The sequence below is a fragment of the Panulirus ornatus genome, chromosome 52 (genome assembly GCF_036320965.1).
Source record: "Panulirus ornatus isolate Po-2019 chromosome 52, ASM3632096v1, whole genome shotgun sequence".
Lineage (NCBI taxonomy): Eukaryota > Metazoa > Arthropoda > Malacostraca > Decapoda > Palinuridae > Panulirus > Panulirus ornatus.
Window position 1 is genome coordinate 10,329,734 of NC_092275.1, and position 26,989 is coordinate 10,356,722.

The 26,989-nt window shown below is 42.3% G+C and overlaps 1 protein-coding gene across 2 annotated transcripts in view; it reads right to left on the reverse strand.

Annotated features, from left to right (window-relative positions):
• Window positions 1-20,417, reverse strand: part of LOC139765057 (aminopeptidase N-like) — a 39,196-nt gene extending 18,779 nt beyond the window's left edge. The window contains exon 1 of one of the 2 annotated variants that reach the window (XM_071692145.1): window positions 20,278-20,417. In XM_071692145.1, the coding sequence (XP_071548246.1) occupies window positions 20,278-20,280 (3 nt within the window). In that variant the 5' untranslated portion in view covers window positions 20,281-20,417. Of the gene's footprint in view, window positions 1-20,103 lie in introns of both variants that reach the window. The other variant, XM_071692146.1, reaches the window with a different exon arrangement.
• Window positions 20,418-26,989: the final 6,572 nt, after the last annotated feature.

Genomic DNA, 26,989 nt, shown 5'->3' on the forward strand with positions numbered 1-26,989 from the left:
TGAAATGCAAGACATGTAAATAAATTTATGTAGTCCAGACGGGTAAAACTGTAGCGGAGAGGTGTTATTGGCACCGTCATTCAGTATACAGGGATGACCACAAAACTGCGATCGCTAAACATTGTCATGAAAATGATTACCCTGACCATAGATCTTGAAAATCCGGTCATTCTTATACCCCTGTGCTAATTATGCCGCACGTAACTTCATTGAATCTTTCTCAGTTGCTAACACTAAGAACTTTATTTTATCACCAGACAATTTTGAAGCCCATCCTAGCATTAACCACACCATTATGAGAGAATTAACAAAAGACATGCTGGAAATGAGATGTTTGAGGACAATATGTGGTGTGAGGTGGTTTGATCGAGTAAGTAATGTAAGGGTAAGAGAGATGTGTGGAAATAAAAAGAGCGTGGTTGAAAGAGCAGAGGAGGGTGTTTTGAAATGGTTTGTTCCTTTGTCGCTGTCTCCCGCGTTAGCGAGGTAGCTCAAGGAAACAGACGAAAGAATGGCCCAACCCACCCACATACACATGTATATACATACACGTCCACCCACGCAAATATACATACCTATACATCTCAATGTATACATATATATTCACACACAGACATATACATATATACACATGTACATAATTCATACTGTCTGCCTTTATTCATTCCCATCGACACCTCGCCACACATGGAATAACAACCCCTTCCCCCCTCATGTGTGCGAAGTAGCGTTAGGAAAAGACAACAAAGGCCCCATTCGTTCACACTCAGTCTCTAGCTGTCATGTAATAATGCACCGAAACCACAGCTCCCTTTCCACATCCAGGCCCCACAGAACTTTCCATGGTTTACCCCAGACGCTTCACATGCCCTGGTTCAATCCACTGACAGCACGTCGATCCCGGTATACCACATCGTTCCAATTCACTCTATTCCTTACACGCCTTTCACCCTCCTGCATGTTCAGGCCTCGATCACACAAAATCTTTTTCACTCCATCTTTCCACCTCCAATTTGGTCTCCCACTTCTCTTTCCCTCCACCTCTGACACATATATCCTCTTGGTCAATCTTTCCTCACTCATTCTCTCCATGTGACCAAACCATTTCAAAACACCCTCTTCTGCTCTCTCAGCCACACTCTTTTGATTACCACACATCTCTCTTACCTTATCATTACTTACTCGATCAAACCACCTCACACCACATATTGTCCTCAAACATCTTATTTCTAGCACATCCACCCTCCTGCGCACAACTCTATCCATAGCCCACGCCTCGCAACCATACAACATTGTTGGAACCACTATTCTTTCAAACATACCCATTTTTGCTTTCCGAGATAATGTTCTCGACTTCCACACATTCTTCAAGGCTCCCAGAACTTTCGCCCCCTTCCTCACCCTATGATTCACTTCCGCTTCCATGATTCCATCCGCTGCCAAATCCACTTCCAGATATCTAAAACACTTCACTTCCTCCAGTTTTTCTCCATTCAAACTTACCTCCCAATTGACTTGACCCTCAACCCTATTGTACCTAATAACCTTGCTCTTATTCACATTTACTCTCAACTTTCTTCTTTCACACACTTTACCAAACTCAGTCACCAGCTTCTGCAGTTTCTCAAATCAATCAGCGACCAGCGTTGTATCATCAGCGAACAACAACTGACTCACTTCCCAAGCTCTCTCATCCACACCAGACTGCATACTTGCCCCTCTTTCCAAAACTCTTGCATTCACCTCCCTAACAACCCCATCCATAAACAAATTAAACAACCATGGAGACATCACACACCCCTGCCGCAAACCTACATTCACTGAGAACCAATCACTTTCCTCTCTTCCTACACGTACACATGCCTTACATCCTCGATAAAAACTTTTCACTGCTTCTAACAACTCGCCTCCCCCACCATACATTCTTAATACCTTCCACAGAGCATCTCTATCAACTCTATCATAAGCCTTCTCCAGATCCATAAATGCTACATACAAATCCATTTGCTTTTCTATTTCTCACATACATTCTTCAAAGCAAACACCTGATCCACACATCCTCTACCACTTCTGAAACCACACTGCTCTTCCCCAATCTGATGCTCTGTACATGCCTTCACCCTCTCAGTCAATACCCTCCCATATGATTTACCAGGAATACTCAACAAACTTACAACTTATAACTTATATATATATATATATATATATATATATATATATATATATATATATATATATATATATATATATATATATATATATATATATATATATATATATATAAAGAAAATGTATGCTGCGCATTCGTATTTTTTACCTAATCCTCATTTGCTCATTTACATACACCTGTGATGATGTTCATAATATTGGTCTTACAGAAGAAAATACATGAAATAATTTCACTATTATAAGTAAATCTAAAGATTAGAAAGAGTGAAGTAGAAGGAAAGAGTGCAAGAGTAAATTGCTCTCAGCGAGAAATGGGAACGATAGGCTGGGGAACAGGAGAGAGAAAATTGGATGTGAGGTGTAATTGTCCAGGACTAGTGCTGATGGTGTGGTTTGGTGGAGGTGGTGGTGTGGTGTTGTGTGTTGTGGTGTAATGTGGCGTCTTATTTGTGATGGTGGAGTGGTGTGGTAGCGTGACGTGGTATGGTGTGATGTGATAGTGGCATGACATGGTACGATGTGGTGATGGTGAAATGTGGCAGCGTGTAGTACGGTGGCAGTGAGGATGATGGTGTTGGTGGAGGTGGTGGTGGTAATGGTGGTGGTGAAGGTGGTGCCGGTAATGTTGGTGGTGGCAGTGGTGTGGTGGCGGTGTTGGTGACAAGACTGTCGTAATGTTAGCCCTAGTAATGTTAGTGTTGGTAGAGGAGGTAATGGTGATAATGATGGAAGGAGTAGTCGTATTGGAAGATCCATCGTGGTTTTGGCAGACTAGGTAAATAGTGTTGGCAGTGCTTAACCTACCTTACATTTCTAGATATGTCAAAACTATAGATGAAATCAAATTATATCAATTTCTTGCAATTTGCGTCAAAAACCATTAAGATATATAATTCAGCTTCCCTCATTCATTTTGGCCTCCAAGTTGTTCTCACAGGAAACATACGATCGTAAGAAATTCTTCATTTATTAAAACTCTTTTGAATATAGAGTTTATAATTTCATTTTTACTTCAGTTATGATGTATTTATTCTACTGCTATAACTACAAAGGGTTTAATTCTTAATACAGTAGATACATACCTGAATACAATTACTATATTCGAAATTTGCTTTCATTGGATAGGTTACAGAGAAACAAGAAAATTACAGGGAAAGTGAATTGTATATTAAATGAAAAATGAAAAAAATGAAGTCCCTAAATACTTGTCCGAGTGTTAAGTTGATATGGTAATAGATTACATTACTGAAATACACTGGACACGAGTAACACCTGAATATTTACGAAATAGATGGGATGAACAATAGTTTTTGTAGAAAAGATGCTGTAGTTAAATGAAGAAGACAGATGACAGAAGATCTGATGGTTTATGACGAGGTTATCGTATGCATGAGAATCTTACAGAAGATATCCTAAATTCCTTATCTGTATAGATGGAGATAGGATAGTAAAGTAGGAGGCTCCTACCCATCCACCACTCCCCTTGGCCAATAGATGGAGTATAAAGTGTAAGTCAGTTAGTGCAGAAGGATCAAAGTTGATCATATGATTCAGGAGAATAAACTTCACAAGTAAGTTTGCATGATCTGACTGAGACAGACGGGACCCACGTCAGCAGTACAGGTTCGACTACACAACAAATACCATAAATATCTTGAGCTTAAGGACACAACAACAGCGTCCGGTGTGGCCAGCCAAGCCAAGTACCCCACGTGGCACGTGTAGCGTAAAGGGTTCCCACTACAGCCTGTCCTGAGCTACAGGTCTGGGTACATTTCTGGGTGCGACGAAGAATGCGGTTCAAGGTGAGGCGCGTCGTGGCTGAAGGCTGCGGCCAAAATGTGCACGTTCGGTGCCAGGGAAGGCAATATGTTGGCCTACTCTCGCCTCATCCTCACCCGAGGCCTCCCTCACAACCACACTAGCCTCCTCACCGCCCACTTCTATACACTGCACATCTTTAGCGAGGCTGTTATCGTCGGTTGACGAAACAGTGACACAGTCTTGTCAAGAACTTCTAACTATAAAGAAATCCACTGAAGCTACAGCATCCCTGGAGAAAGGACTCAAGGGTTGCAACATATATATATATATATATATATATATATATATATATATATATATATATATATATATATATATATATATATTTTTTTTTTTTATACTCTGTCGCTGTCTCCCGCGTCTGCGAGGTAGCGCAAGGAAACAGACGAAAGAAATGGCCCAACCCCCCCCCCCCCATACACATGTACATACACACGTCCACACACGCAAATATACATACCTACACAGCTTTCCATGGTTTACCCCAGACGCTTCACATGCCTTGATTCAATCCACTGACAGCACGTCAACCCCGGTATACCACATCGCTCCAATTCACTCTATTCCTTGCCCTCCTTTCACCCTCCTGCATGTTCAGGCCCCGATCACACAAAATCTTTTTCACTCCATCTTTCCACCTCCAATTTGGTCTCCCTCTTCTCCTCGTTCCCTCCACCTCCGACACATATATCCTCTTGGTCAATCTTTCCTCACTCATTCTCTCCATGTGCCCAAACCATTTTAAAACACCCTCTTCTGCTCTCTCAACCACGCTCTTTTTATTTCCACACATCTCTCTTACCCTTACGTTACTTACTCGATCAAACCACCTCACACCACACATTGTCCTCAAACATCTCATTTCCAGCACATCCATCCTCCTGCGCACAACTCTATCCATAGCCCACGCCTCGCAACCATACAACATTGTTGGAACCACTATTCCTTCAAACATACCCATTTTTGCTTTCCGAGATAATGTTCTCGACTTCCACACATTTTTCAAGGCTCCCAAAATTTTCGCCCCCTCCCCCACCCTATGATCCACTTCCGCTTCCATGGTTCCATCCGCTGACAGATCCACTCCCAGATATCTAAAACACTTCACTTCCTCCAGTTTTTCTCCATTCAAACTCACCTCCCAATTGACTTGACCCTCAACCCTACTGTACCTAATAACCTTGCTCTTATTCACATTTACTCTTAACTTTCTTCTTCCACACACTTTACCAAACTCAGTCACCAGCTTCTGCAGTTTCTCACATGAATCAGCCACCAGCGCTGTATCATCAGCGAACAACAACTGACTCACTTCCCAAGCTTTCTCATCCCCAACAGACTTCATACTTGCCCCTCTTTCCAGGACTCTTGCATTTACCTCCCTAACAACCCCATCCATAAACAAATTAAACAACCATGGAGACATCACACACCCCTGCCGCAAACCTACATTCACTGAGAACCAATCACTTTCCTCTCTTCCTACACGTACACATGCCTTACATCCTCGATAAAAACTTTTCACTGCTTCTAACAACTTGCCTCCCACACCATATATTCTTAATACCTTCCACAGAGCATCTCTATCAACTCTATCATATGCCTTCTCCAGATCCATAAATGCTACATACAAATCCATTTGCTTTTCTAAGTATTTCTCACATACATTCTTCAAAGCAAACACCTGATCCACACATCCTCTACCACTTCTGAAACCGCACTGCTCTTCCCCAATCTAATGCTCTGTACATGCCTTCACCCTCTCAATCAATACCCTCCCATATAATTTACCAGGAATACTCAACAAACTTATACCTCTGTAATTTGAGCACTCACTCTTATCCCCTTTGCCTTTGTACAATGGCACTATGCACGCATTCCGCCAATCCTCAGGCACCTCACCATGAGTCATACATACATTAAATAACCTTACCAACCAGTCAACAATACAGTCACCCCCTTTTTTAATAAATTCCACTGCAATACCATCCAAACCTGCTGCCTTGCCGGCTTTCATCTTCCGCAAAGCTTTTACTACCTCTTCTCTGTTTACCAAATCATTTTCCCTAACCCTCTCACTATATATATATATATATATATATATATATATATATATATATATATATATATATATATATATATATATATATTCTTAACGCTACCTCGCTAACGCGGGAAGTGGTGATTATGTGAGGAGAAGTTGACAAATAAGATATATGTGTCAGAGGTGGAGGGAACAAGAAGAAGCGAGAAATCAGAGTGGAGGTAGAAGGATGAAGTGAAAAAGATTCTGAGTGATCGGGGCCTGAACACACAGTAGGATAAGATGCATGCAAGGATTAGAGTGAATTAGAAAGATGTGGCATACCGGGGTCGACGTGCCGTCAATGGACTGAACCAGGGCATGTGAAGCGTCTGGAGTAAACCAAGGGCCTGGATATGGATAGGGAGCTGTGGTTCCGGTGCATTACACTTGACGGAGAAGGAAGTGAGTGAATGCGACCTTCCTTTGGTTGTTTCTAGCACTACCCTGCTGACGCGGGAAACGACGATCAAGTATATGTACGTGTGTATATTCCTATGAGTCCACGGGGAAATGAAACACGAAAAGTTCCCAAGTGCACTTTCGTGTAATAATCACATCATCAGGGGAGACACAAGAAAGAAATATAACAGTCAGTTGATATACATCGAAGTGACGAAGCTAGGACGCCATTTGATAAACATGTGATTGTCCAAAACATACAACGAGCGTTCATAAACTTATCATTTTACAAATCTTATCTACAATAAAGTTATCTAATTTGTATAGACCATCACTAATATTAAGATTATAATTCTTTGTGTATTTGATAATAAAAGATTCAATGATATTTCTCTTGGTGATAGAGTTAGAGTTAATAACTGAGATAGCGTTACTCCAGTCAATACAATGATCATAGTTTTTATCATGATTAAACAAGGCATTTGATTCTTGTCCCGTTCTTATACTATATTTATGTTGCTTAAGTCTAACAGAAAGATCCTTACCAGTCTGACCAACATAAAATTTATCACAGTTTCCACAAGGCACTTTATAGATGCAACCAGGAGAATTTTCAGGTGAATTCCTGATTAAGATATTCTTTATAGTATTATTGTTGCTGAAGGCAACATTTACATTAAAGGATTTAAGCAACATGGGAACCAAAGTGAAATTATTATTAAAAGGGGAGAACTAAAAGATTCTTGGTGTCAATGGGAGGTTTGGGCTCAACTCTATCAAATGATTTCTTTGCTAACTTAAGGGATTTATCAATGAAAGATCTAGGGTACTTTAACTTAGATCCAATAGAATATATCTTCTCAAACTCATCATCAATAAACTCTGGACTGCAAATACATAATGCCCTAAGGAACATAGATTGAAATGATGATAATCTAACTCTGTATTGTTGATATGAGTAATAATGGATATATGAGCATACATTGGTGGGGTTTCTGTATATGCTAAACTTAAACTTGTTTCCCCATCTATGGATCATGCAATCTGAAAATGGTAGCATGCCATTATTTTCATTTTCTACTGTAAATTTGATGGAAGGTACTAAATTGTTAAGTAAGGGGAGAAATATTTGTAAATTTTCATTTGTTGGCCAAACACAAAGAACATCATCTTACCAAATGGCGTCCTAGCTTCGTCTCTTCGATGTATATCAACTGACTGTTATATTTCTTTCTTGTGTCTCCCCTGATGATGTGATTATTACACGAAAGTGCACTTGGGAACTTTTCGTGTTTCATTTTCCCCGTGGACTCATAGGAATATCTTGATCACGCGCAAAATTGTGATCCTTTCCAATATATAAATATATATATATATATATATATATATATATTTATGTATGACTCACGGTGAGGTGCCTGAGGATTGGCGGAATGCGTGCATAGTGCCATTGTACAAAGGCAAAGGGGATAAGAGTGGGTGCTCAAATTACAGAGGTATAAGTTTGTTGAGTATTCCTGGTAAATTATATGGGAGGGTATTGATTGAGAGGGTGAAAGCATGTATAGAGCATCAGATTGGGGAAGAGCAGTGTGGTTTCAGAAGTGGTAGAGGATGTGTGGATCAGGTGTTTGCTTTGAAGAATGTATGTGAGAAATACTTAGAAAAGCAAATGGATTTGTATGTAGCATTTATGGATCTGGAGAAGGCATATGATAGAGTTGATAGAGATGCTCTGTGGAAGGTATTAAGAATATATGGTGTGGGAGGCAAGTTGTTAGAAGCAGTGAAAAGTTTTTATCGAGGATGTAAGGCATGTGTACGTGTAGGAAGAGAGGAAAGTGATTGGTTCTCAGTGAATGTAGGTTTGCGGCAGGGGTGTGTGATGTCTCCATGGTTGTTTAATTAGTTTATGGATGGGGTTGTTAGGGAGGTGAATGCAAGAGTTTTGGAAAGAGGGGCAAGTATGAAGTCTGTTGGGGATGAGAGAGCTTGGGAAGTGAGTCAGTTGTTGTTCGCTGATGATACAGCGCTGGTGGCTGATTCATGTGAGAAACTGCAGAAGCTGGTGACTGTGTTTGGTAAAGTGTGTGAAAGAAGAAAGTTAAGAGTAAATGTGAATAAGAGCAAGGTTATTAGGTACAGTAGGGTTGAGGGTCAAGTCAATTGGGAGGTGAGTTTGAATGGAGAAAAACTGGAGGAAGTGAAGTGTTTTAGATATCTGGAAGTGGATCTGGCAGCGGATGGAACCATGGAAGCGGAAGTGGATCATAGGGTGGGGGAGGGGGCGAAAATTCTGGGAGCCTTGAAGAATGTGTGGAAGTCGAGAACATTATCTCGGAAAGCAAAAATGAGTATGTTTGAAGGAATGGTGGTTCCAACAATGTTGTATGGTTGCGAGGCGTGGGCTATGGATAGAGTTGTGCGCAGGAGGATGGAAGTGCTAGAAATGAGATGTTTTGAGGACAATGTGTGGTGTGAGGTGGTTTGATCGAGTAAGTAACGTAAGGGTAAGAGAGATGTGTGGAAATAAAAAGAGCGTGGTTGAGAGAGCAGAAGATGGTGTTTTGAAATGGTTTGGGCACATGGAGAGAATGAGTGAGGAAAGATTGACCAAGAGGATATATGTGTCGGAGGTGAAGGGAACGAGGAGAAGAGGGAGACCAAATTGGAGGCGGAAAGATGGAGTGAAAAAGATTTTGTGTGATCGGGGCCTGAACATGCAGGAGGGTGAAAGGAGGGCAAGGAATAGAGTGAATTGGAGCGATGTGGTATACCGGGGTTGACGTGCTGTCAGTGGATTGAATCAAGGCATGTGAAGCGTCTGGGGTAAGCCATGGAAAGCTATGTAGGTATGTATATTTTGCGTGTGTGGACGTATGTATATACATGTGTATGGGGGTGGGTTGGGCCATTTCTTTCATCTGTTTTCTTGCGCTACCTCGCAAACGCGGGAGACAGCGACAAAGCAAAAAAAAAAAAAAATATGTATATATATATATATATATATATATATATATATATATATATATATATATATATGTATATATATATATAAATATATATATATATATATATATATATATATATATATATATATATATATATATATATATTTTTTTTTTTTTTTTGCTTTGTCGCTGTCTCCCGCGTTTGCGAGGTAGCGCAAGGAAACAGACGAAAGAAATGGCCCAACCCACCCCCATACACATGTATATACATACGTCCACACACACGCAAATATACATACCTACACAGCTTTCCATGGTTTACCCCAGACGCTTCACATGCCTTGATTCAATCCACTGACAGCACGTCAACCCCGGTATACCACATCGATCCAATTCACTCTATTCCTTGCCCTCCTTTCACCCTCCTGCATGTTCAGGCCCCGATCACACAAAATCTTTTTCACTCCATCTTTCCACCTCCAATTTGGTCTCCCTCTTCTCCTCGTTCCCTCCACCTCCGACACATATATCCTCTTGGTCAATCTTTCCTCACTCATTCTCTCCATGTGACCAAACCATTTCAAAACACCCTCTTCTGCTCTCTCAACCACGCTCTTTTTATTTCCACACATCTCTCTTACCCTTACGTTACTTACTCGATCAAACCACCTCACACCACACATTGTCCTCAAACATCTCATTTCCAGCACATCCATCCTCCTGCGCACAACTCTATCCATGGTCCACGCCTCGCAACCATACAACATTGTTGGAACCACTATTCCTTCAAACATACCCATTTTTGCTTTCCGAGATAATGTAATCGACTTCCACACATTCTTCAAGGCTCCCAGAATTTTCGCCCCCTCCCCCACCCTATGATCCACTTCCGCTTCCATGGTTCCATCCGCTGCCAGATCCACTCCCAGATATCTAAAACACTTCACTTCCTCCAGTTTTTCTCCATTCAAACTCACCTCCCAATTGACTTGACCCTCAACCCTACTGTACCTAATAACCTTGCTCTTATTCACATTTACTCTTATATATATATATAGCGAGGTAGCGGAAGGAAACAGACGAAAGAGTCGCCCAACCCACCCACATACACATGTATATACATACACGTCCACACACACACATATAATACCTATACATCTCAACGTATACATATGTATACACACACAGACATATACATATATACACATGTACATAATTCATACTTTCTGCCCTTATTCATTCCCGTCGCTACCCCACCACACATGAAATGACAACACCTTCCCCCGCACGGCCGCTAGGTAGCGCTAGGAAAAGACACAAAGGCTACATTCGTTCACACTCAGTCTCTAGCTATCATGTAATAATGCACCGAAACCACAGCTCCTTTTCCATATCCAGGCGCCACAAAACCTTCCAAGGTTTACCCCAGACGCTTCATATGCCCTGGTTCAATCCATTGACAGCACGTCGACTCCGGTATACCACATCGTTCCAATTCACTCTATTCCTTGCCCGCCTTTCACCCTCCTGCATGTTCAGGCCCCGATCACTCAAAATCTTTTTCACTCCATCTTTCCACCTCCAATTTGGTCTCCTACTTCTCCTCTTTCCCTCCACCTCTGACACATATATCCTCTTTGTCAAGACGGAGCAACGTGAGTGTAAAACTCCGTTTCCCAAAGTTACAAACACACACACACGCATACACACACACACACACACACACACATACACACACACACACACACACACACACACACACACACACACACACACACACACACAAACACTATAAGAGGGACCCCGGCTGTGCCGTGTTCGCTGGCCGTCAGCTCTGCTATAAATAAACCATGCGTCTTCCCTCTTTCCCCTCCCGCTCTTACCTTCCTCCCACCTCTCCCCACCTCCCACTCAAATCTCTCTTTCCTCCCCTGTATCTCTCCCTGCTTATCTCCCCTTTTCTTGTCATAACTATGGGAGGCTGCCAGCTAAACTCTCTGGTTCGAGGAGGTTGATTATAAGCTCTAATGAACAGTGTGTGTGAGTGTGTGTGTGTGTGTGTGTGTGTGTGTGTGTGTGTGTGTAAGTGTGACCATAAGTGCGAGAGTGAGGAGAGGAGTGAGGGAGTGGTATACATAGAACCCCTTACCTACAAATACCTATGAAGAGATTAGTGTATAAGACATGTTTAACATTTGGGTGTAGGGAGAGGACCATCAACCTTGCACTTAACATGTGACCCTACTCGTTATGGACACTTCTAACACGATATTTTTCTTGTTCCTGAACTCCTCCACAATAGACACACTTCTTATCTCCTCCAAACTGATACATTCACCCGTAGCCCCCTCGTGAAGGGCTAGGTGTGGGAGAGGTGAGTCATGTTTGCTATGACACTGACGAGTGCCGCGCTGCCGGCCGGGCCGGGATGCCTCTAACGTTGTTGACTGTATAGCGAAGGTCATCTTGGCTGGCACAGAGTTGTGTCCTTACTTTTTAAGAACATATCTTAAATTAGCTAATTTATGTTCTAAAAAACAGCTCTTGTAATGCTGCTTTCCAGTACAATAACACTAACAGTAAGACTTCCAATTTGGTCTCCCGCTTCTTGTTCCCTCCACCTCCGACACATATATCCACTTTGTCAACCTTTCCTCACTTATTCTCTCCACGTCTAAACCATTTCAACAAACTTTCTTCTGCTCTCTCAACCTCACTCGTTTTATTTCCACACAATTCTCTTACCATATATATATATATACTTTATATTTATTTTGCTTTGTCGCTGTCTCCCGCGTTAGCGAGGTAGCGCAAGGTAACAGACGAAAGAATGGCCCAACCCACCCATATACACATGTATATACATACACGTCCACACACGCAAATTTACATACCTATACATCTCAATGTAAACATATATATACACACACAGACATATACATATATACACATGTACATAATTCATACTGTCTGCCTATATTCATTCCCATCGCCACCTCACCACACATGGAATAACAACCCCCTCCCCCTCATGTGTGCGAGGTAGCGCTAAGAAAAGACAACAAAGGCCCCATTCGTTCACACTCAGTCTCTAGCTGTCATGTAATAATGCACCGAAACCACAGCTCCCTTTCCAGGCCCCACAAAACTTTCCATGGTTTACCCCAGACGCTCCACATGCCCTAGTTCAATCCATTGACAGCACGTTGACCCCGGTATACCACATCGTTCCAATTCACTCTATTCCTTGCATGCCTTTCACCCTCCTGCATGTTCAGGCCCCGATCACTCAAAATCTTTTTCACTCCATTTGTCCACCTCCAATTTGGTTCTCGACTTCCAAACATTCTTCAAGGCTCCCAGAACTTTCGCCCCCTCCCCCACCCTATGATTCACTTCCGCTTCCATGGTTCCATTCGCTGCCAGATCTGCTCCCAGATATCTAAAACACTTTACTTCCTCCAGTTTTTCTCCATTCAAACTTACCTTCCAATTGACTTGACCCTCAACCCTACTGTACCCAATAACCTTGCTCTTATTCACATTTACTCTTAACTTTCTTCTTTCACACACTTTACCAAACTCAGTCACCAGCTTCTGCAGTTTCTCACATGAATCAGCCACCAGCGCTGTATCATCAGCGAACAACAACTGACTCACTTCCCAAGCTCTCTCATCCACAACAGTCTGCATACTTGCCCCTCTTTCCAAAACTCTTGCATTCACCTCCCTAACAACCCCATCCATAAACAAATTAAACAACCATGGAGACATCACACACCCCTGCCGCAAACCTACATTCACTGAGAACCAATCACTTTCTTCTCTTCCTACATGTACACATGCCTTACATCCTCGATAAAAACTTTTCACTGCTTCTAACAACTTGCCTCCCACACCATATATTCTTAATACCTTCCACAGAGCATCTCTATCAGCTCTATCATAAGCCTTCTCCAGATCCATAAATGCTACATACAAATCCATTTACTTTTCTAAGTATTTCTCACATACACTCTTCAAAGCAAACACCTGATCCACACATCCTCTACCACTTCTGAAACCGCACTGCTCTTCCCCAATCTGATGCTCTGTACATGCCTTCACCCTCTCAATCAATACCCTCCCATATAATTTACCAGGAATACTCATATATATATATATATATATATATATATATATATATATATATATATATATATATATATATATATATATATATATATATATATATATATATATATATATATATATATATATATATATATATATATATATATATATATATATATATATATATATACACACATTCAGAATATTCGGAGTGGATCAGGGCTACGAAACATATTCTCCTACAAAGGGAAGGCGCGAGACGTGATCAATGGATGAAGCCCGGAATGTGTATGTGTAACCCAGGCGTCAACATTGGCAGACACTGACGTCGCCAGTTGTATCCTGGTTCACCACAGTAGCTGTTCATGTGAGATTTATATTCATTTTGATAATATGTTGTACATTATTATATATATATATATATATATATATATATATATATATATATATATATATATATATATATATATATATATATATATATATATATATATATATATATATACAGATTGGGGAAGAGCAGTGTGGTTTCAGAAGTGGTAGAGGATGTGTGGATCAGGTGTTTGCTTTGAAGAATGTATGTGAGAAATACTTAGAAAAGCAAATGGATTTGTATGTAGCATTTATGGATCTGGAGAAGGCATATGATAGAGTTAATAGAGATGCTCTGTGGAAGGTATTAAGAATATATGGTGTGGGAGGCAAGTTGTTAGAAGCAGTGAAAAGTTTTTATCGAGGATGTAAGGCATGTGTACGTGTAGGAAGAGAGGAAAGTGATTGGTTCTCAGTGCATGTAGGTTTGCGGCAGGGGTGTGTGATGTCTCCATGGTTGTTTAATTTGTTTATGGATGGGGTTGTTAGGGAGGTGAATGCAAGAGTTTTGGAAAGAGGGGCAAGTATGAAGTCTGTTGGGGATGAGAGAGCTTGGGAAGTGAGTCAGTTGTTGTTCGCTGATGATACAGCGCTGGTGGCTGATTCATGTGAGAAACTGCAGAAGCTGGTGACTGAGTTTGGAAAAGTGTGTGGAAGAAGAAAGTTAAGAGTAAATGTGAATAAGAGCAAGGTCATTAGGTACAGTAGGGTTGAGGGTCAAGTCAATTGGGAGGTGAGTTTGAATGGAGAAAAACTGGAGGAAGTGAAGTGTTTTAGATATCTGGGAGTGGATCTGGCAGCGGATGGAGCCATGGAAGCGGAAGTGGATCATAGGGTGGGGGAGGGGGCAAAATCCTGGGGGCCTTGAAGAATGTGTGGAAGTCGAGAACATTATCTCGGAAAGCAAAAATGGGTATGTTTGAAGGAATGGTGGTTCCAACAATGTTGTATGGTTGCGAGGCGTGGGCTATGGATAGAGTTGTGCGCAGGAGGATGGATGTGCTGGAAATGAGATGTTTGAGGACAGTGTGTGGTGTGAGGTGGTTTGATCGAGTGAGTAACGTAAGGGTAAGAGAGATGTGTGGAAATAAAAAGCGCGTGGTTGAGAGAGCAGAAGAGGGTGTTTTGAAGTGGTTTGGGCACATGGAGAGGATGAGTGAGGAAAGATTGACCAAGAGGATATATGTGTCGGAGGTGGAGGGAACAAGGAGAACAGGGAGACCAAATTGGAGGTGGAAAGATGGAGTGAAAAAGATTTTGTGTGATCGGGGCCTGAACATGCAGGAGGGTGAAAGGAGGGCAAGGAATAGAGTGAATTGGAGCGATGTGGTATACCGGGGTTGACGTGCTATCAGTGGATTGAAGCAGGGCATGTGAAGCGTCTGGGGTAAACCATGGAAAGCTGTGTAGGTATGTATATTTGCGTGTGTGGACGTATGTATATACATGTGTATGGGGGGGGGGGGGGCCATTTCTTTCGTCTGTTTCCTTGTGCTACCTCGCAAACGCGGGAGACAGCGACAAAGTATAATAAGAAATATAAAAATGATATATATATAGGATCACAATTAAGCGTGTGGTCAAGTATATTCCTGAGTCCACGGGGAAATGAAACACGATACGTTCCCAAGTGCGCTTTCGTGTAATAATCACATCATCAGGGGAGATACAAGAAAGAAATATAACAGTCAGTTCATATACAATGAAAAGACATAGCTAAGACGCCATTTGTTTGTGTGTGTGTGTGTGTGTGATATACCAATTTTTCTCTTTTCATCTGGGGGTATGGGAGAAGGTATCTCTCGCGCGTCGCAGAAGGCGACTGAGAGTGGCGGAAGTTGGAGGCTGTAGACCTGCCGATCCTGTGTTACATTGTGAAACAAGAAACACAAGGAATCAAACAAGGATTTCCTCTGTATGACTCAGTGGCTCAGTCATATCCTTTTGTTGTCGTTATCTTGCTCACGCATGGATTAACGAACAAGATAGCAAAATAAACAGATATGAAACATCGAAAAAAAATCTTTATTTTCATTCTTTTTCTTCTGCTTTTTGACAGTTACGATACATGAGGGGAGGATCTCCAGTGCTCTTGCTCGCGCCCCGCGCCCCTGCTCCTGCCCCGCGCCTCCGCTCCTGCCCCGCGCCCCTGCTCCTGCCCCGCGCCTCTGCTCTTGCCCCACTCCCCAGCTCCTGCCACGCGCCCCAGCTCCTGCCCCGCGCCCCTGCTCCTGCCCCGCGCCCCTGCTCTTGCCCCGCGCCCCTGCTCCTGCCCCGCGCCCCTGTTCTTGCCCTGCGCCCCTGATCCCGCCCAACGCAAGCGTTACGTGGACTGTTCTTGGGGTTAAGCCTCCGTCATTCCCATCCCGTCGCCATGGTGCATCCAACCACCGTGACAGCCAATCAGAGGCCCAGGCCGGCTCTAATTCGATAAGGGCCTCATTTATGGATCATAGATGATCACAGGGAGTCCTGTAATGGTCCTGAGGCGTGTGTGTGTGTGTGTGTGTGTGTGTGTGTGTGTGTGCGACCAGCCTTGTATACATGGTTATGTATTTGCATGTGAGTATCTTGTGTGTAACCGTGAATGCTCTGTATGAAAAAAAAAGATAATTGCAGGAACAAGTAAGTGAGCACAAATTCACTTTCTTTTTATGTAGAAAACTCTTCCTGTACTTACATATATATATATATATATATATATATATATATATATATATATATATATATATATATATATATATATATATATATGTATATATATATATATATATATATATATATATATATATATATATATGTATATATATATATATATATATATATATATATATATATATATATATATATATATATATATATATATATATATATATATATATATATATATATATATATATGTATATATATATATATATATATATATATATATATATATATATATATACATATATATATATATGTATATATATATATATATATATATATATATATATATATATATATATATATATATATATATATATATATATATATATATATATATATATATATATATATATATATATATATGATATGTATGTAAGTCTGTATGAAAGTATAGTCACATATTGTTATGTGCGTAAAAAGTGACCTGCTTATGTACGTTTATGTAAGGGCATGTGAGAACACGCGTGAATTAGTGCTAAATACACACACACACACACACACACACACACACACACACAGACACACACACACATACACTTATAAAGACAAGTGAAAGGATTTGTGGTACCCAAACACGTCCTATAGACTAGACGGACCTTAATATATTCCTGTATGTAGTGCATGTTTACCACACCTTGACACCCTCTTTACTCACGTGTACACTGTATACTGCACCTGACCCCCTCCCTCAACACACCGGCGCGCTGAGTACCGTACCTGACACCCTCCCTAAACACACCTGTGTATTGTATGTTACACCTGCCACCATCTTCAACACACCTGTGTACTGTATACCGCACCTGACACACACACACCAACATACCTGTGTATTGTATGCTACACCTAATTCCATCACGACACATATATAACAAAATAATTCATGTTGGGCTGAGTCCACTTTCTCTGGATTCCATCCCAACTGACTGGCCTCACAATGTATAATAAAGCTGATCAACCAGGCAAAACATCTGCCTTGAAGGTTAAAGTTAATTACCACTTAGGTCTACCTGCGAGTAGCCTTAAAACCATGATTCAGAAAAAACATGAACATAATATTTAGACTTCATAAGTAGTGAAATATGAACAAGCAGGTCCATCTAACACTCCCTCGCTGACGTGCTGGGCGGCGACCGGGTGTGGAAGAAGAGAAAAGAATGTATATGTTACTTTTCTCTTTTCCTTCGTGCATTTGTGCTGTTTCCTCTGGGATATGGAGGCGTCGGAAAGAGATGAAGGAGAGCAAGTGTATATATATATATATATATATATATATATATATATATATATATATGTATATATATATATATATATATAAGACATGTACAGAGCATCAGATTGGGGAAGAGCAGTGTGGTTTCAGAAGTGGTAGAGGATGTGTGGATCAGGTGTTTGCTTTGAAGAATGTATGTGAGAAATACTTAGAAAAGCAAATGGATTTGTATGTAGCATTTATGGATCTGGAGAAGGCATATGATAGAGTTGATAGAGATGCTCTGTGGAAGGTATTAAGAATATATGGTGTGTGAGGCAAGTTGTTAGAAGCAGTGAAAAGTTTTTATCGAGGATGTAAGGCATGTGTACGTGTAGGAAGAGAGGAAAGTGATTGGTTCTCAGTGAATGTAGGTTTGCGGCAGGGGTGTGTGATGTCTCCATGGTTGTTTAATTTGTTTATGGATGGGGTTGTTAGGGAGGTAAATGCAAGAGTTTTGGAAAGAGGGGCAAGTATGAAGTCTGTTGGGGATGAGAGAGCTTGGGAAGTGAGTCAGTTGTTGTTCGCTGATGATACAGCGCTGGTGGCTGATTCATGTGAGAAACTGCAGAAGCTGGTGACTGAGTTTGGTAAAGTGTGTGGAAGAAGAAAGTTAAGAGTAAATGTGAATAAGAGCAAGGTTATTAGGTACAGTAGGGTTGAGGGTCAAGTCAATTGGGAGGTGAGTTTGAATGGAGAAAAACTGGAGGAAGTGAAGTGTTTTAGATATCTGGGAGTGGATCTGGCAGCGGATGGAACCATGGAAGCGGAAGTGGATCATAGGGTGGGGGAGGGGGCGAAAATTCTGGGGGCCTTGAAGAATGTGTGGAAGTCGAAAACATTATCTCGGAAAGCAAAAATGGGTATGTTTGAAGGAATAGTGGTTCCAACAATGTTGTGTGGTTGCGAGGCGTGGGCTATGGATAGAGTTGTGCGCAGGAGGATGGATGTGCTGGAAATGAGATGTTTGAGGACAATGTGTGGTGTGAGGTGGTTTGATCGAGTGAGTAACGTAAGGGTAAGAGAAATGTGTGGAAATAAAAAGAGCGTGGTTGAGAGAGCAGAGGAGGGTGTTTTGAAGTGGTTTGGGCACATGGAGAGAATGAGTGAGGAAAGATTGACCAAGAGGATATATGTGTCGGAGGTGGAGGGAACGAGGAGAAGAGGGAGACCAAATTGGAGGTGGAAAGATGGAGTGAAAAAGATTTTGTGTGATCGGGGCCTGAACATGCAGGAGGGTGAAAGGAGGGCAAGGAATAGAGTGAATTGGAGCGATGTGGTATACCGGGGTTAACGTGCTGTCAGTGGATTGAATCAGGGCATGTGAAGCGTCTGGGGAAAACCATGGAAGGCTGTGTAGGTATGTATATTTGCGTGTGTGGACGTATGTATATACATGTGTATGGGGGGGGGGTTGGGCCATTTCTTTCGTCTGTTTCCTTGCGCTACCTCGCAAACGCGGGAGACAGCGACAAAGTATAAAAAAATATATATATATATATATATATATATATATATATATATATATATATATATATATATATATATATATATATATATATATATATACCTGTATGTGTGTGTATGTGTGTGTGTGTGTGTGTGTGTGTGTGTGTGTGTGTGTGTGTGTGTGTGTGTGTGTGAGTGATTGTGTCTTTCTTCATCTGTAGCCTGGCACTACCTCTTATCATTTATCTTGATACGTAATCCAAACAATGTTGTTCAACTGTTGTAAACGTCACTCACTATGTAAACTGACAAATTATTCCGCGTGTTAAGCAAACCATGTTAACACTTGCCTCACTATGTAGCCTATAATGGATCTCTATCGCTGCCCCGTAACATCCCCCCCCCCAGTCCCTGGAGCTTGTGTTCACTCTGTATCCTGTCTTGCGCCACCTGTGGACACTACACTGCACCCTACACCCACACCATTACATAGGAAAATAGTACAGATAAAGACCAGTTTCCTCAAGTATTCCGCCCTGAGAGCCATAACAACTGCCAGAGTTCACAGAGTGTAACATCCTCCTCACGCCAACACTTCCCAGCAGACTGGACATTGGTCCTGAGACACATGGTATTAAATCTCATCCATACTACAAGATTACATGTACTTATGATATGGCTTTATGAGCTGACCAACTGAGAAAGACTGAACTAAACGACCTTAACCTGAATCATGTGCATCTCCCACCTCCCGACCATGTGTACATATGTGCATAACTCACCTTCGTGGAAGCGTACGGACAAACACACACACCAAAAAGGGTGTTGTTTGATACCCAGCGGAGTCTCTCTCTTACACTGAGCCGTTGACACCACAGACGCAATTAATGATTCATTTTGACGCAGACGCAGAGCAATAATGAAGATGAAGCAACATACAGCACTGAGCTCCTCACCATGCACAATCCTCCCTCCTGACGTAGTCTTCGGGACACTACTAAGGAAAGTTCCTCCCTGGAGACACTGGACTGGCCACCTCTCACACCTGGAGTCGTGGGGCTCCGTCGGGTCTGGATTCCCCTTCACTAGTCGGGAGCGGCACGTCTTAGAGCTGCCTGGTGTCGTCGGGATCATCTTGCAAGTGTTGCCACAATAACAATATTCAAACCTTCTCAACAGTTTCAAGGTCAAAAAGTTGTCTCCAGCGATTGTTAGGCAGTAACTGCGGTGCTGTCCATCGTTGCCTGGTAGAGTTGGTGTTACGTAAGGAGAGAGAGGCTGGTGCTGTAGGAAACGTCACACCAGTAACGGCACATGAGAAAGTTCTACATGATGGCTAAATGTGGGTTAAGTACGAACGATCAAAACTAATCATCTTCAAAGTACTAGTTCGAAGTTGAACAACCTTATTCAAAGATGGTACTGAGAAACAAGACCTATGACGTCACTATACGTTGTACAATATCCAAAACAAACAAGTTTCGAAGTCATCAGAAAAATGGCAGCGACACAGGTAAATAAACTGACAGCAAGTTGACTCCAGCTACTGAACGTAGTCACTCGTGTCTTGAATGACTCTGACCCGAACTAAGTAACGACATATCAAGTAGATAACCAGCGGTGACTACACGACCGGCACCCACACGGCCGGTTGACTTACTTCAAACTTCCTTTGGGTCGCATCAGACCGGTCGCTTCATTCTGGACTTGCATCACCCGGCCCTGGCGAGCATATGATCATAACCGCAGCAGGTGGGCCACAAACCACAACTGACTGAAAAACAAAACTTCTACAACTTAGAATTCTTCATTTTTGTATGACTCGTAAACTTCTTAGTTTACACATTCTTATTTCTTGAAAATCTTAAATTCGTAATCTTCTTGAACGCTTAAATCATTTCAAAAAAGAATTCGAACATTTCTTAAAACGCTTGAAGCTTATCTTTATATAATTTCTGAAATTATGGAAACTATCACGATCAACTAAAACGTTTGAAACATTGTCAATACCTGACACTATAGAATGATCATATAGTGGATAGAATTTGTTTTATCTTTAGAAGACTTGAGATAGATTTATATATATAGAAAAACATATTAAGACATATACAAATAGATACATATAGATATGTATGTGAATTATTTCAGTATGACAATCACAGTAGTATATCAAGTTATAGCTATAGTCACTAACTTTACAGAAATATATGACACCACATGAAGCAAGAGAAACATCAGCGGGTCTTGCAGTCCTCCAGGCGACGCCCTCTGGCCTCCTCCATCATACACTCACTCATTCTGACGGATGTACACAACCTCAAGGCTTGTCTGTTACGGATGTAGTGTGTGTGTGTGTGTGTGTGTGTGTGTGTGTGTGTGTTAATATCCATGTGCTTGGGTTTGAACATAGGTATGTTTGATCGTGTTTGGGTATGAACGATCACTCGTGTTTGCGTCAGTAAGCATGAGAAGTAATACATGCGTGTGTATGCCTCCGTGCACTCACCTGACGAAGACCAGACAACACTAAGCTGATGGTCATATCTCTCCCGTCTGTCATCCTGGAAAACGCAAGCCATCACAGCGAGCACGAGACCCGTAATTCTTCCTCCAGTAAAGCCTCTAACATAATATACTAGTTTTCTCACAACCAGACTCTCCTAATGTTTCTGCTGCTTTCTACCACTTCTTTCTTCATTATGTTGTATTGTATCTATAACGAAGACTTTCATCTAAAATGCAAAAGTAAACTTCTCAAACACCCTTCCAGATGACCACAATAATACTTCTGGTAGGGTTGGGTTGCCTTGGAAGAAGCTCTAATGAACATAAAGATCATACGAAATATCAAAATATTTCACCTCCATGGAATCAGCACTTGGGTCCATGACGGTGTGTGGCAGGTAGTCAGTTGTTATTGTACCACAAAATGCACACTTTGGCACCTCACTAGTGTGTGTGTGTGTGTGTGTGTGTGTGTGTGTTCTTCCTATCAATAGCTCTGACGACATTGTTGACTCCACTGGCTCGAACCACACCTTCCCAGGTGATGGGTCGTACGTTGAGGGTACACCAGGGGTCGTGCGTTGAAGGTACAGCAGGGGTCGTGCGTTGAGGGTACACCAGGGGTCGTACGTTGAGGGTACACCAGGGGTCGTACGTTGAGGGTACACCAGGGGTCGTACGTTGAGGGTACACCAGGGGTCGTACGTTGAGGGTACACCAGGGGTCGTACGTTGAGGGTACACCAGGGGTCGTACGTTGAGGGTACACCAGGGGTCGTACGTTGAGGGTACACCAGGGGTCGTACGTTGAGGGTACACCAGGGGTCGTACGTTGAGGGTACAGCAGGGGTCGTGCGTTGAGGGTACACCAGGGGTCGTACGTTGAGGGTACACCAGGGGTCGTACGTTGAGGGTACAGCAGGGGTCGTACGTTGAGGGTACACCAGGGGTCGTACGTTGAGGGTACACCAGGGGTCGTACGTTGAGGGTACACCAGGGGTCGTACGTTGAGGGTACACCAGGGGTCGTACGTTGAGGGTACAGCAGGGGTCGTACGTTGAGGGTACACCAGGGGTCGTACGTTGAGGGTACAGCAGGGGTCGTACGTTGAGGGTACAGCAGGGGTCGTACGTTGAGGGTACACCAGGGGTCGTACGTTGAGGGTACACCAGGGGTCGTACGTTGAGGGTACACCAGGGGTCGTACGTTGAGGGTACACCAGGGGTCGTACGTTGAGGGTACACCAGGGGTCGTACGTTGAGGGTACACCAGGGGTCGTACGTTGAGGGTACAGCAGGGGTCGTACGTTGAGGGTACACCAGGGGTCGTACGTTGAGGGTACAGCAGGGGTCGTACGTTGAGGGTACAGCAGGGGTCGTACGTTGAGGGTACACCAGGGGTCGTACGTTGAGGGTACACCAGGGGTCGTACGTTGAGGGTACACCAGGGGTCGTACGTTGAGGGTACACCAGGGGTCGTACGTTGAGGGTACAGCAGGGGTCGTGCGTCGGAGAGTGACAGTAGGAATGACTATCTCTCGTCCTGCAGTGTGACAGTTAACATACTGATAACATCACCAGTTTGGGATGACTGAACGCAATTCATCTTCTCTACATTTGCCACAGAAGATAAGTTGACCACTTGAGAACGGCAAGTATCTTAAGGAGGCAACAGTGTTTGGCCCCAGAGCCAAAACTCATCGTCGGTCATCATGATAAAGTTCTTACATATCATACAAATGTTCAGATTATTCAACATTCATGTATGCACGGGACTGATGGTAGCCGGATCATACTCCCACAGTAATGAGTTGTTCCTACAGGATGGTTGTTGCTCGACTGGAAATGTTGAGGTCACCTGAGGTCATGACCCTGGTTGTCTTCATCCAGACTCTCTCGTCAAGTTCAGGAGATCGACAAGAAAACTTTTCCATTTTCTTGTGTAAAGTTTTGATAGACCAGCAGTGACTTTCCTGCTGGGGAATGTTTCGCTTGTTTGAACTGTATCAGTACCGTCTTCCACCTGTGCACTCTGCCCTCTGACAGAAGTATTTTGCTGTATCAGGTTATGATATGATCTTCAGTTATTGTCTCAAATGTATATGAATACTTTTTTCTCGGGATTAAACACCATGGCATTTCTTTCTCATAATTCATAGGCCAGGTACGGCTGGTCTAACTTGCACCGGAGTGGGGGGAGGGGGGGGGGGTGCGCGTTGAGGTATTTCCCGCAGGCCAAACACACACACTCTCGTCAGGGGTACCTGGAGGTGCACTTTTATCATTGACTCTCCAAAGAAGTGCGAGGAAGTCCTTGCTGCGTCCCTAACACACTCTTCCTTAAAGAGTGCGAGGAGGTCCTTGCTACATGCCTGTATCCCTAACACACCATTTCTTAAAGAGCACATGGAAGCACTTGATGCCTCGCCAACACACTATTTTAAAGAGTGCATGGAGGGACTTGCTGCCTTACAAGCACACACTCTTAAACAATGGACGGACGGACTCGCCTCGCCATGTGCCTAAAGCACTTTCTGAGAGAGAGCTTGGAGGTCCGTGCCGCAGCCTAGACCACACTTTTCAAAGAGTTTGTGGAGGACTTTGTTGCATAGTTAGCACACACACACACGCTTACCTAAAGAGTGCGTGGAAGCACATCCATATTCGTTTATTTTGCTGCTCTTCGTTGATACATTCTTCATTCACTCAAGTTTTGCATCGTTCTTATATTTGTCAACTTTTTCTTCAGATTTTATTTTCGAGCTTTGCTTCGTTCTTCATTCTTCACTTTCCTTCCATTTTTTCTTCATTCATCTTTCCTTATTACACTTTGTTCCTTCTGTTAGACTTCTTCCTTTACTTTCTTTCACTTCTCCTCCTGGAATATATGTATTTTCATTTCGTTGCCTTGATTCCACATCTTAGTTTCCTTCATTCTTCTTCCATAATTACTTTTTATCACTTCTATTCCTTTTCATCTTCCTTCGTTCATATTTTCTCACACCTCTTCATTCACATCTTTTCCTTCACTCCCCTTCCTTCACTACTCTTCCTTCACACCTCTCCTGTACCGCTTCCTTCACCTCACGGCTCCGTACGTCAACCTAGCCTCGCCTTGAGGCACTTTTCCTCCGTAGAATGATAGCTGGTTCTCCCTCACCCCCTCCATCTCCCTTTCACCCCTCCCTCGCATTCCCACCCCTCCCTCCCTCTCTTATCCTGTCCCACTCCACTGTATATCTTGTCTGACACCCCCCCCCCCCCACCCAGCACCAGACCGTTGCCCCTCATACCTTACCTTCACTGCCTCTTAACCCCCTCCCCTCCTCCCCCCCTCCCTCAACTTTCCTCACTAAACAAGCTTTTCTTATTTCTCCAGTTTCATTCACTCATTTCATTTCATTTCCTATATTTTTTCACACTCTGTATATCTAACCTCATATTATCATATTTTTTAAGCTCATTTGCTTTTTTCATTATCTATCTTTTCCAATTACTCCTCTATCACGTATTTCTTCTCTATTCCCTCTTTCTCCTCGTTCCACAATATCTTATTGTTCTTTCATCACAATGGTCTCTCCCTCCAACACCTATAACGAGAATCGGTTTTTTACGAAAGTTAATTAATCCTTTGTCTCACGACCAAGTACTGTTTTTACTTTCTATCATCACACACGAAAATTTTCTCATCAAATTGTGGTATTTCCCTGATATTCCTTCTATATTGTTATTCTTGTTCTCTCGGTATGTTAACTCAGTAAGTATTTCTCTCCTGCATGATATAAACAGTAAGAAACATGTAAGACGGGACAGGTACATGAAACATCAGCAGAATTCCTTGTTTTTCTCTCTCGTACTCTTGCTTTTCCATGATACAATATCATTCGTAGTTTGATCCTACAAGTCCATTTAGCAACATCCTGCTATCATAGCGAGGCTCATTACTATATACGTCATACTGCAGATTGTTATCAGTTCAACGCGAATGTTAAAGGAAAAACGTATTCCTGTGGGAAATTACAGGAGAGATTAATACTTTCACTGCGTATTTTTTGTTTCCCATGACCGTGGATAAGATGACAGGAACTCTTGGCTTCTGTTCCTCCCTACAATAGTGATGACAAAAATAGTGTCAGTCTGTTATGGTTTCAGAGGACGATGTCTATTGTATCGTTCATATGGCCAAGAAGGTCTTTGCTTTTAGTTGATAATTAAGGATGAAGAGACCATCTGCTAAACACAAGGAATTAACTTTCTGAATCCATGGCTGTAATCCAACGAATGGAAGGACAAAGACTGAGTTGTATTTCTTGTTTATTGATGTAATTTGAAGTTTTGAATACCAAATACAACTCCTCGAACACAACTTGACCTCTCGGATGGGAATCATTTAACCAGTTGAGACGAGCTTAAAGCTATGAGAAGGATGATAATTACGAAAAACGCTAACATGAACGAATCAATTAGAATGTTTAAGAACAGACATAATGACTATATCTCTTCGTGTTCACAAATGACATTATTTGTGCCTCCTTAGTCAAATGAAATAATGTGCAAAATTTTCTCTTTGACTCATCTGTATTCCTTTCTGCTCTTACATCACTTGTGTATAAGTTTCTGACATCATCCACAACCACGAACGGTCTCAAAATGACCCAGTGATCTTTTCCCGTGAGAATTACTTTGTATTTCTTTGCACAACCTCTCGAGTACTCTAGTACACTGACCACCTTCTGAGCAGAACTGTTCAACCCTCCCAGGAGAGCTTAACTCCATTTCGCCACACAACTAAACTCCCTGAGTACATCTTAACCCCTTGGTTCAATTTAGCCCCTTGGGTATAACTTAATCCAATGAAAACACAGCTAACCGCTGGAGCACCACAAATCATCTTTGAAATTAAAAATCTTAAATTCTTTACTAAACAACTAGATCCATTCAGGAAAAAAAGATTTAAGAATATTGTAAGTTATGTAATGGTCTGCCAAGCAGGAGGGTTGTGGGATGGGTAATGGCCAGCCAAGCAAGAGGGTTGTGGGATGAGTAATGGCCAGCCAAGCATGAGTGTTGTGGGATGGGTAATGGCCAGCCAAGCAAGAGGGGTGTGGGATGGGTAATGGCCAGCCCAGCAAGAGGGTTGTGGAATGGGTAATGGCCAGCCCAGC